Consider the following 13219-nt stretch of genomic DNA (forward strand, 5'->3'; position numbering starts at 1 on the left):
TTTTCTTATCCAACGACCGGCTTGTCTTTTTTCCCGGTCTCCCTCTCTGCCCTTGTCGTCCTCCCCTTTCTCCTCGGTATCTGCTCGTTCCTCTGCCTCTCTTGCTGCTCGGTTCCATCCCGCTTCCCGCACCTCTTCTTCCCCTTTGTCTGCCGCTCTGCCTTACCTTTCCTCCCCGCTGTCCTAGCTGCTCGTCGCTGGTTTGCTGGGTCTCCCAGCCTTCTACATTTCTGCTTCGCTCCTTACCCCGCCTGCACTGATCTTGCCGGTCCTCTTCCTCCTCAGAATCATCGTAAATTTCATATATCTCCTCAACTGTCTCTTCCTTCGCTACCGCCTTGCCTTTTCTGTCTCTGTCTCTGCGCTCCTCGGCTTCCAGTTCTTCTACTGCCCTTGCTCTCTTCCTGGTTTCCATGGCGACCTCAGTGAGTTTTCGGTGCAACTTCGCTCTGTACCAGTTCTCCACCACCTTTCCTCTCCTCACTCTCTGAGTTCCTAAACAATTTTCTCGTTGTCGAATCCTTTGCTGCCGCCCGTTTATAATTTTCCTTACTCTAATCCGCTTACCTGTCAACTTGGCCTTCCGCTGCCACCTGTTTCTTTGCCCTCTGCCTCTCCTATCAATTATCCGTCTTCCCTCATTTCCATTTATGGATTCTGACATACCTCTTTTTCCTCCTCTCCGATCACTTGCGTTTATTATCTTGCTGTGTGGTGGTTGCTTCATTCCTGTCATCGCACACTTCTGCTGTACTACAGCATGCTTGTCCATTATATCATTTCCCCACCTTGTCTGACATTCATTAAATTTCTGGGCTTGCCGATCCATCTCACCTGCCCGTCGCACGAATGCTATGATTCTCGTTTGCTGCTTGCTCATTATTTTCATTCGTTGCTTGTTCATGGTCATAATTAATAATACCGGCCAATTGTCAATCTTGCCGTTCGACCCTTACAACCCCAATTCGCAAGGAAATCTGTCGCTCGGTTTCCATTCCTTTTGACATGATTAAAGATTTTATAGTCAATTCTTTTTAGAAGATCCACTATTTCTTGAACGATCCCTGCCGTTCACCAGCTATTGGTGACCTGCTCCCAATTCTTCCCGTTATTAAGTTTCTTTAGGATTTCAATTGCTATCTGAGAGTCTCCTTCTATTTCCAGGTTTCTATATCCATTTCGAATCGCAATTCTCAAACCTTGATGAATCGCCCATAATTCGGCCTCATTATTTGTCATCTCGCCGCCCCACTCTGCATAGATCCATCTGGTGCTTCCCTGACTGTCTCGGAAGATTCCTCCGAATTCGGCATTACGTGGGTTCCCCTTCGATGCCCCGTCAAAGTTTAACTTCATAAAATTGTCTTTGGGGTATGCAAACTTGTCATAGCTTTGAGGTCTCGTACTAAGTCTATCAATTTTTTTGTTATGCACCATTTCATATTTCAAATTTAGGTTCTTTAAAATTTGCTCCTCTCCCTGATCTTCTTTCCAGTCATCCGCCTCCCACTTCTCTACCAGAATTGATTCTCTAGTTAAGTTCACTATTCTGTTCCATATTGTTACCGTGTTTTTAGATTTGTCTTGGAATACTCTGCGGTTCCTTTCTTTCCATACCATCCAAATCACAAAACCAGCAATGAGATCCCAGGCCTTTCGGACTACTTTACATTGAAATTTTTCTTTCTGCCAGTGGAAAATCACTTCATTTGTTTCTCTCGAAGACCTCTCAGGTTTCTGGAATAGTTTCCCGGTTTCCATCCATAGGTTCCTGGCATATACACACTTGATTAACAGATGATCTTGAGTTTCCGCTTCCTTATTGCACAAATAACATTTTGAAGGCCCACTGAAACCTTTCTTTTGAAGTTTATCCCACGTCAGGATCTTGTCCTTAGCTACTAGCCATGCGAATAAGGTAATTTTCGGCCACCAGTTTTTACCCCAGATGACCTTCCAGTCTTGGTTTTCTTCATTGGTTCCCTGTTGGTCTGCCAGATAGTATGCCTCCTTGACCGTAAAGGATCCTTTCATTGACTTCCCCCATCTGAGGATATCCCTACCTGTTCGCGCTTTTACCTTCCTGGACTCTACCTCTTCCATGAACGCTTCCTGTTGCTCTTGATCTATCTCGATGCCCCATTCCTCTGGTGTTGTCCATTTCCTCCATATTCCATCCAATTCGTCTTCTTTCCAATAATATTTGACGTATATATGGTTGTCTCCTATTTTTTCCTGTATGTTCTGGATTTTTTGTATTCTTCTCATTTCCCCCCTTTGTTGCCATTTCTCGTCCCAGAATTTGGCCTCCCCTCCTCCTAGAATTTCCTAGAAAACGTTCTTTTCTACTATATCTCGATTTTGACGGGCTAGATCCCAGATTACCGAGCCCTTCGGGGTTTCCTGCATCCGGTAAATATCCTCTGTAGTATCTGGCATATTGTACTTGTGCCTCCATAGTTGCTTCCATAGGTCATTGCCCCCTCTCAGCCATCGCCACCAGAGTTTTGCACCGAGCACCTTGTTGAGTTTATCCGGATCGCGCAGACCCAAGCCTCCCTCCTCCTTTCATTTCGTCAGATGTTTCCATGATACTAAGGCCCACTTCTTCTGTTGGGACGAACCTCCCCAAATGAACTTCCTCAGGATTTCTCTGATCTTAGTGCAAACCCCTTGAGGTACTGCCATAATCGATAGCGGATATATGGGGATTGCCTGCAACACTGATTTCACTAAAACAATCCTTCCAACAATATTTAAGGTTCTGAAGGCCCAGTTAGCCACTCTGTTTTTTAATTTCTCTAGGACTCCTTGCCAGTTTTTCTGTCTTTTAGAGTTGAAATCCAGTACGTTTCCCAAGTATTTCGTTGGGAGTTCCCCTTGCTTAAAATCTAGCATCCTGGTCAAGTGGCTTTTAACTGACTCTATGGTATTGAATATAAAGGTGCAAGATTTTTCCTTATTGATTTCCATCCCAGATGCTTCCGCAAATAAGTCCAAAACCTTCTTCAGATTTCTCACTTCTTTTACGGTTGGCTCCCCAAATAACATGATATCATCAACGAATTGCTGATGGGTTATCGGCAATTCATTACCCCATAGTCTTAGCCCTTTGATTTTATTTGCTGCTCTTTCTTTTTTAAGATACCTGCCCAGACCCTCTGCTGCTAGAATAAATAGGAAAGGAGATAGGGGATCGCCTTGTCTTATTCCTCTAGATGCCTTAAAGGTTTTCGAGGGAGTTCCATTGACTAATATTGAAAAGTTTGGAGTTGATATAAGACTGTGAACCCACTTTATCCACCTATTACCAAAACCAAAACTTCCCAAAATTTCTTCCAAGTATTGCCAGTTGACTCTATCATAAGCTTTCGACAAGTCTAATTTAATCATCATTCCTTTTTGCTTCTTTGCCTTCAGTGAATGAATTACTTCTTGAGTAACAACTAGACCATCTAGAATTTGTCTACCTTCTACAAAACCGGTTTGTTCAGGGGATATCAGACTGTCTAACAGGGGTTTCAGTCTTTTGGCCATCAGAGATGCAATTATTTTGTAGATAACATTAAAAATGGCAATGGGTCTAAATCCCTTAGCATCCTCCGAATTATCGTTTTTAGGAATCAAAGTGAAAAAAGTAGAGTTAAGTGTTGGCCATACCTTTTGGTTTATACGAGATTCTTCTATCAATTCCAGAATCTCCCTTCCCATAAAGTGCCAGCCCGCTTGATAGAAATCGACCGTAAAGCCATCCGGTCCTGGCGCTGTACCCTTCTTCATGCTCATCACCACTTCCTCCACCTCTTCCAAACTAGCTGCTCTAATTAGGGCTCTATTCTGGTCTTCAGTTACAACCCTGGGAATGGTCGTGCAAACTTCCTTTATAGCTTCAGACCTGTCCATGTGAGGTTCAGTCAATATTCCTTTGTGATATTCCATCAACACTTTTTCAATCCCTTCCTGATCAACAATCCTCTCTCCACTCTCGTTCTTGATAGAAAATATTTTGTTTCTTTGCCTGTGTTGTATCATTGCTTGATGAAAAAATCTAGTGTTCCTTTCCCCCTCCCTGAGCCATTTTATTCTAGATTTCTGTCTCCATAAGACTTCTTCCTTCTTTCTCTTCTCCTCCAGTTTTCCTAGAATTATCCCTTCTTTTTTGCTACTTTCCTCTGTTCTCCCTTCATTTATTATCCTTTGTTTCAAAGCTTCCATTTCTTCTTCCAGCTTCTGTTATTCCTCCATGATATTTCCAAATTCTTCCTTGTTCCATTTCTTTATCCTTCCTTTTATCTCTTAAGTTTAAGTTGGAAGGTATGCATTTTTCCTTTTCCCTGTACTGTGCTTTGAGCCCACCAATCTTCCATTTTTTTGATAAATTCTGGGTCTCTAAGCCACAAGGCTTCATATCTGAAGGGCTTCTTGCCAAGATTATTCTTAATATCCACTTCTAATCTAATCGGCCAGTGATCAGAGCCAAGAGATGGCATGATATTTGCTTCTATGAATACATCTCTGTTCATAATTGTTTTTGATACTAAGAACCAATCTAATATGGATGCTATCTAATTCCTTCCCCCTCTCCTATTGTTCCATGTGTAGACTCCGTTGATAGTTGGTAAATCAACCAGCCTCAGACCATCTATCATATCATTGAACATTTCCATATATTGGTCTATTTTCCTTATACCTCCCTTTTTCTCTTTTAGGGACCGGATTAAATTGAAATCTCCTCCTACAATCCATGCTGTCTCCAGATGTAATCTTCGAGTTGCTTGCAAATTTTTAATGAAATTTTCTCTGTCTCCCGGAGTATGAGGACCATACACCCCTGAGATGATGACCCTTTCCTTCGTCCCCGCTATTCTTCCTGTGCCTGTAAGGATTCTGGTCATGCTGGTCCAACTCTCAAAAATTATCTCGTTTGGGTTCCACAATATTGCAATGCCTCCCGCTGAACCGATTGCATCTTGTCCCATGACTTCGTATTGGAGTTTACTATTTTTTATTATTCCTTCCATCTGCTGCATGGTGATCTTTGTCTCTTGTAGGATCATAATACTTGGCCTGTCTTTTTTAAGTTTCTCTTTCATATATCTCTGCTTACCCTTACTATTCAGACCCCTAATATTCCAACTGATAATAATCATTTTAAACTCTTGGAGGAGTGGAAAAATACCTCCGACAGAGGTATCACTTTACCTGAATTTATCAATACTTCGCCAACTGTTTGGATCGTTTCATTCATTGTTTTTGTCCCTCTTTTCCTGCTGCTTTTGCCAGCCCCGCCTATTCCAATATGACCCTTTTCCTGTTCTCCTGATGTGGTATCCTGTCTATCCATATTCTCCCCATTCCTTTCTTTATATTTTTGAAAAGCCTCCTTATATATTTGTTTCTGGCTGTCTGGTATGAATCTTTCGTCCAAGTTTTTCCATTCCTAAATTAATTGTCTCATAATTCTTTCTTCCTCTGCCTCGTTTTCCTTCTGACTTTCCGTCTCCATTTGGGTTTGGTTAGTTAGTATTTCTATCTTTTCCGTTGTTTCCCCTTCATTCATTACTCTTGCTCCTATGTCTTTTTCTCTGGTTTCCTTGATTATTTCCATGGGTTCATTTTCTGGATCTTCTTCCTCTACCACTTTGTCCTCACCCTCTTCACTATTTTCCTGGAGGATTTTGAACTTGTTCTGAATTTCAATGCTCAGTGATTTCGTTTGTGTCTGCGCTCTTAGTCCTTCTTTACCTGCTTTCTTCTTTCTGGTAACCTGTTGGAAACCCTTGTCTGTCTCCTCAGCTCTCTCTGCTTCCCTTTGCTGTTCTTCTTTTTTCCTTGTGTATTCTTCCTCCTTGTTTAAAGGGCATTGTCTATATAGGTGACCATACTCATGGCATCTTCTGCATCTGAAGGGGATATGCTCATAATCTAATGGTTGTTGCCAAACTTCATCGTGGTATTCCAGCTCTATGTATTCCGGTAGAGGTTCAGCTATATTCATGTATACACACAATCTTGCATAAGATGTATACTTGCCTTTTTTCGTTGCTTCCGCTACCTTGAAAAAGGCACCGATCGTGTTACCTATCCCCTCCATAATCTCAGGATCCCAAAATTCCACTGGTAATCCAAACAATCTGACCCAGATCGGGGCTTCCAGCATATTTTCATTATCAGGGTTATATCTTTCTTCCCAGTACTTCATGAACAGTCCTGCGTTGTTCATGAAATATGGCCCTTCCTCAAAAACCCTTTCTTTATCCCCCAGATTCGCAAATATGGCTGTAAAAAACCCTTTTGCTCCTAGTTTCAACTCAATGTGCCCTTTTGGCCTCCACCTTTGGTAAATCCACCTGTATAGTTCTTTTTCAGTAGGCCAATACCCTATGAACTTGCAGATCAGTGCATGATCTTTCATATAGCTGTTGTACTCCTCCAGCTTGTTGTTGGGTATTACGTATCTGGGTTTTTTCTGTGCCCTAGGTAAGCACTTTCCTCCGGTCTTCATTTGCCACAACTTGCCCATCACTGGTGCTTCTTTATTATTCTCCCTGGCCTCATTCTGGATGCCGCTGCCGCTTGCCTCTCCTGCAACTATGTTTTTATAGGAGGGGATCTCTCCCCTCCCTTGCCGATTTTCCATTTTTTCCCTCAGCACGAACTGATTGAAAAACTTCCGCTCCTGTGCGAGGGTTTCTTACTATCCCTTTCGCTCCACCCCGATTTCCCCTGCGCTCGCTTCTTCCAGCCCTCCCTGCTATTCCACCTGCAAACCCTAGCCCGCCGATCGCCTAGTCTCCATTCGCCCGTCCCAAAGTCTAAAAACTCTTTCGCATTACATTAGGGTACTTTTCTACATAGATATAAGTATTTTGTAACTTAATTAAGGTTGTATTTATCTATCCCAGAAATCTTAGTGTGCAAGCCTCGGCTCTGATACCATTTGTAACACTCATCGATATACTATATAATTTTTTTTTTTAATTGAACTGTTACTTAGGTATTACCCAATATTATCCTAATCTCTTTGCATGTATTTAACCGTAATGTCCCATGCATATAATTAAAAAGATTTAGCTTGCTTGGAAAGGGGTATTAAAGTGCTAATCTATAGTTGTCCGACGAATCTTCATGAGCCAATGCCTCTGCCCCGCCAGGCACTTGCTCGAAAACCGTGGCAATTACACCACCTAGATAGTACACTGTAAGTGTGGTGCTACCACCTGAGGTTCCACTTTAATGATGATAGCCCAACCGGCTGCCAAAAGGCCAGGGCATTAATGGTGAATATTTTTCCACCATAAGATATATGGTGGATCGATCCGACGGCTCCAACACTTCTCGCTAACCCTAAGCTTCTCCTTTGTCTGTCTAACTCACTTATTTCGTATTTGGGTGAGACATTTATTGTGCATTGTGGCTTTTCAACTATGTTCAATGTTGGTAGAGAATACTATGGTGGTTCTGGGAATATTTTTAGGGTTGATAGGGGCACGATGACGACACTAGACCTCCACATTTTGTCATCCTCTAGAGAGCACTCAAGTAAGATTGTAAGTGTTCTTTGCCATACTTTGTACTCAGTTTAATTTCCTCACTCAGAAAAAATACTAGTAAGGGTTACTTATGTTGCAGGTGTGCACTTCGAGTGCTACCTCGTTCCACTAACCGAACTGCAAAGCACAAGGAAGGTCTTTCCTTCGAGGTGAGGGCTTCAGGTTTGCACTGAGAATTCCTCTGTTTCTTTTTTGTTTTTCCTGTATAGAGGGTTAACTATCCCATGGTGACGACAACCCTTCATCTCTCCCTCATCATAAGCGGCTCTTTCTCAAGTAAGAAGGAAAATTGAAATGTTTTTGGTCTTATATCTGGTTTAAAAATTGTTCATGAATTCCAAGGGTTAATCCTCTGGTTTTCCCTTGTAGGTAAACCCTTTGTCCAACATCTTTCTCGAAGTGTAGTTGTGTAAGGTACCCTAATAGAGTACTCATTTTTTTGTCTTCAGGTTGGTCTGCCATGAAAACCTCCGACGACATTGAAAAAGGGAAATTTACTTCATTTGTTTTGTCTATTGTTGAAAGTAGTTAAGTGTTTTGATAATTTAGTGGATGAGAGGGTTTGGTGGCTTTATGTCCAACTCGGCCATACTATCATTACATAAATAGTTTTTAGCTTTTGTTAAGAGGGTTGGCTCAATGCACAACTTGGCTATTTTATTTTCTGGTTATTTATGGGTGCTCGACCTGGCTGCGCAATATCCTCACTATGTACTTGTGTTTATGACTCGAATGGTTTATAAATTGTAATATTGTACTTGGGATATTGTTTCTTTGTTTATTTCAAGTTTATTTTTTCAATGGTTTCATTTAAAATCCATTGATACGAGGCCCATTGGCATTTCGTCCATCATTCTAGATTGGACGTAGATCCAAAATGGACCTTAACTACTTTGTCGTGATTATATATGTATTCAGTATTTTGATTGATGATTAAATGCAAGAAAAGTCCAATACCTTTGGACTGATTGTCGTCCTTCATATGTTGAATGGATTCCAATGTTGTTTAGTTGTAGCAATAAGGTTCCATCAGCTTTATGTGTTGCATTAATATGATTTATGGTTCTATTCTCAAATAGTTGTTATTTCTTATTATTCTTACACTTATTCCTATTGCTATAATCTTACATTTGTTAGGAGAAGGAATCATCGTATAAGAATTTTGAGATTATTTTACATGTCATTGCTTGAGACAGTATTGTGCCATTTATCTTATGTTCCTACGAATAAAGATATCAATCTTAGAATGAAATTAACAATATCGATATTTTTCGGTCACTTGTTTAATAGATTGTATGATTAAATTACCTCGACTAAGAGAACGTAATCCTAAAAGATAGAATCTATTTACTACTTTTCCATTCTTAATACAACAGAATATACTTAAATATTTAGCTATAACAATTATTTTTTGTTCCTAGTTGAAAATAATGCATTTCTAGGAATTAAATAATAAGACCAGAGTTGGTCACTTATCTCTTTAGGATAATTTTAGAGTTGTATAAATACTTCTTCTTTTTTGGAAGGTCTCACCACCCAGCCATGGAGTTGGCAATTACGTCCAATGTCCCCCTCTAAGCACTTCCTACTCCTGATAGTTACTAGGTGTACACAATCTGGTATCTTGGGCTTTAAGACTATTGTCCAATCTCAAGTCGCATATTAGTTCAACTATTAGCCATAATTTTGTTTCCAACAGGTTACTTGTGCCCAACTCAAGAAAAGATCTGAGCAGCCTCTTCTGCCTTCAGTGTGCCCCCCTTTCCCCATTTTTTCCCCTCTTTTGGGGAGGAAATATGGCAACTGTTTCTATCTGTTGAAGGAGTTATGTCACTATTTTCATTCAACTTTCTTAACAAACTGTGTTAAGAAAAATAAAAGTTTTTTTAATATTCGTAAAACTTGGTAAAATAAATAAATATTTGTGCAATAGAGGGTGTTACACAATAGTTCATTACATGCATGAAAATAGAACTATTGTGCTAGTTATTTTAAACGGAAACATGGCTCTGTGTGCAAAAAAGAATAAGTATTATGTTAGATCCTAGAAAGTAAAACAAGTAATTAATTGCAATAAATGCATTAGATTTCCTTTGTAAACTACATATATCCGCGAACAAGAAATAATGACTAACACATATGTTTTATTTTAGAACAATATATGTCTTCTGCATGCAATAGATTTCATAAATAGCTCTATCTTGGGAAATATGATTTTTGAAAAGGGACGTGCATTTGTGTTCATGATAATGATGTCTATCATGTTAGATTTCCCTTAGAAGTGGGCATGTATTTTAATTTATTATAATAATATTTATTATATTGGAAATATTACTTAATTACATGCACAAAGAAAAAACTAAAGGGCTAGCTCTCTTTGAATAAGTTTTTATCTAATTACATGCATGAAAAACAAAGATAAGTTGCTATTATCCTTTAAATGAAATGAATGGCTACAGTGGTTTTCTTTGGATATGAATGTGTGTTGGTACGAGAATGGTCATAGTAATGTGGTAATTATATTGACATTATTTGCTTACACTTAATGCATGACTAGTGTTGTTAAAGGAATCCCATCGCAATATTTTGCTTACATTTCATGAATGTGTATGAATAGATGGTAGAGCATGATCTAGTATAGATTTATGAATTGGTTGATTAATACTTTATGTAATCATCATATCAACATATGTTTACAATAGGATGGTCCACTGAAGGGACAACGAGACCACAAAGATATGAAGATTGGATATTTGTGGGTAAATGATGTTATGATGATTGTAATAGCTTATAACAAGTTATGTTGTTTTTGAAATGATATTATTTGTAATATTTTGTCACAATGGTCAAGGGATGAACTCCCTTATAACCACTGAGTGATGGGTGAACACCCTCACGAGCGTTTAATATAAAACTCAACGTTTACTGAAATTAAATGTTTGCTAGTTTTCACCGTACAGGGTTCCAGGGTATATTGGTGTTCAATGATTTGATTGTTTATTATGTCATTTTGATGATGTTGATACCTTGCATAATCAGATGTTGATAATGCCAACTATGTGATCAGTTAATGTGATTAAAGGGATAATTAAATGGATGCAGGGTTACATCATACATTTTATGTTAATATACTACAAGCATGATTTTTAATGGTTATGCAACTTATTATTCCTCTATTGAAAGTTACTCTATGTAATAATGAGGATTCTATCTAATGGTTACAGAGGAATCTAGATTAGTAATTTAGATCATGATTTTGAATTGTTATGCAATTTATTATTCCTCTATTGAAAATTACTCTATGTAATGATGAGGATTGTATGCACAATGTGTTAAAAAAAATTAAAGAGTGATATTTTTTTTCAAATAATCATATATTTAAAAAAAAGAAATAAATAAGTATAAAAAATAATTATTTTCAATTAATACATTTTCTAATAAACAATTATTTTGATTTATTTATTTTATTAAAATTTCAATAAAAAGATTAATTAAAAAGATGATTTTTGTTTTTTCAAAATAAACATATTTTTTTAAAACAGTGAATTCAACATTTTAAAAAATGAGAGTAAATAAGTGTAAAAGTGTAATTATTTTTAATTAGTATATTTTTAAATAAAAAATTTACTTTGATTTATTGTTTTTATTAAAATTTTAAAATTTCAATAATGTTGATTATTGTTTCTTCGTGATATTAGGAATGAATTTTAAATGTATAAACAAATTTAAAACTAGTGAAAGGTTTATAATCCTATCCATTTAATAACTAAAATTTATCATTGGAACAATTTTTGTTTTTTCCATTTTTTTAAAACTTATATAAAATGTCAAAAAGGCATTAACATTTCTATTACATTCACACAAAATTGAATTAATAAAATTTAAAAACATATATATAATCAAATAATATTTTCTACTCAGTTTTAAAAAATTATTTACAAATTTGTTCATTTATTAACTTACTCTATTCTAAACAAAACAAAATTAATAAATAAATAAACTTAAGTATTCATTATTACAATAAAGTCAATAGGTAAAAACAAATTAAATATATATCAACTTTTTAAAAAATTAAAATATTTTGTCTTTATTTCATTAATCTGTTATTTTGTTAAATATTTTGCCTTTATTTCATTAAAATAGATTATGTATTTAAATAAAATCATCACAAGTGTAAATATTTAGTCTAATTAACTTTTTAATAAATATAATTATTTAAAAAAAAATCAATGATCACCCTTATATTAACAAAAGCTTTAAAAACAGACCTTTTTGAGAAAATTTAATACAAAACAATAAAATCATTTTACAGAATTTCGCATTTTCATAACTTTAAAAACAAATTTCCATTGAGAAAATTTAATAGAAAACAATAAAATCATTTTACAGAATTTCAATTTTTCATAATGAAAATTTCAATTCATAATTAATTTAATGAAATATCAGAAGAAATAACAGCAATATCCAGCTGTTCATCGAAACCCTAAAACCATATTCCTCTTTAAGTAGGTGCTGCTATTGATTCATCCAGGCATAGGACACCTGCTTATTTTAAAAAACTCAGTGGCAGTGTCCCTTTTTGGGAGGGCAGCCCATCTAAGTTGCTTGAGGGCAGAGAGCAGTTCCTTTTGGAAGGCAATGAGCTCGGGCGGTGGTTTTAATCACACGCCTGGCAATAATGGGCAGATCGAACTAGACAAAATCATGATTTATGTCAAAATATTTCTTGTTCTGCTTGTATTCGTAATTTCGTTATGCGTTAATGGCAGATGGATTTGGACTTGGGTAAACTCTGCTACATTTGCCCGAGCGAGATCCGAAGAACGGGAGAGGCTGCACAATGTGGGATTGGATTCTGCGGTATTAGAGACGCTGCCCAAGTTTGTGTATCGATCACACAATTTCACGGATGGGTTAGAGTGTTCAATATGTCTGTGCGAGTTACAAGAGAATGAGAATGGCCGGACTCTGCCCAATTGCAAACATAGATTTCATGTGGATTGTATCGACATGTGGTTTTTCTCGCATTCCACTTGTCCCCTTTGCAGAACCTGCGCTCAGCCCCAACAACCAGTTTTGGGATCCGCTAGAATAGGGCAGGATTTGGCTACAATCCCCGCACCAATGGCTTCAGGAATCCATCCCAATCTGAATTCGGAGGAAGGACAGACCGCAAACTCTGAAGAAGACTATGATCCGGAGAACCCACCAAATATATAGGTTCGAGATTGCTATGTAGAATCGATCGTCCGGCATAGAGCCAGTGGATTGTAGGAACCATATTAGTCATACTATATGATCTCAATTGTGATGTATCGTTCTATCCTTTTTTAATGGTACACCTGAGTAAATTTTGCCTCAAAAGCAACACAAATGGGTTCTGATTGAATTTTGCATTTGATCCATCCTTTGTTAGCGCTCTTTTTTAGACAATCTAACATTGAATAAGACTTTTTGACATACTGAAGTAACACATGCCAAGGTTAACCGGTCAATCGTACTACCTCTGGTTAACCTTTGACACAATTGCAATGGAAGAAGCTACAAAACAATTTCAAGGGTCAACCTAGCATATTTATGACCGAATAAAATCTTCCAGAACAGAAGAGACCTTTTTTAATTTTTGTAGACTTATTTGTAGAAAGGGTTTTCCGTTACACTTCATC

The 13219-nt window shown here is 37.5% G+C and overlaps 1 protein-coding gene across 1 annotated transcript; it reads left to right on the forward strand.

Moving 5' to 3' along the window:
• The first annotated feature begins 12191 nt into the window (after positions 1-12191).
• LOC149161621 (RING-H2 finger protein ATL64-like) lies at positions 12192-12773 on the forward strand. Its single transcript, XM_089434941.1, has one exon. It carries the CDS (start codon positions 12192-12194, stop codon positions 12771-12773), a length of 582 nt encoding a protein of 193 aa, XP_089291067.1.
• Positions 12774-13219: the final 446 nt, after the last annotated feature.

Source organism: Pinus tabuliformis, chromosome 5_2, assembly GCF_031772625.1.
Source record: "Pinus tabuliformis cultivar Carrire ecotype Pingquan chromosome 5_2, CPIR1, whole genome shotgun sequence".
Taxonomy (NCBI): domain Eukaryota; kingdom Viridiplantae; phylum Streptophyta; class Pinopsida; order Pinales; family Pinaceae; genus Pinus; species Pinus tabuliformis.

Coding starts and splice junctions, on each gene's coding strand:
- LOC149161621 (XM_089434941.1), top strand. CDS start 12,192: ATGAGCTCGGGCGGTGGTTTTAATCACACGCCTGGCAATAATGGGCAG.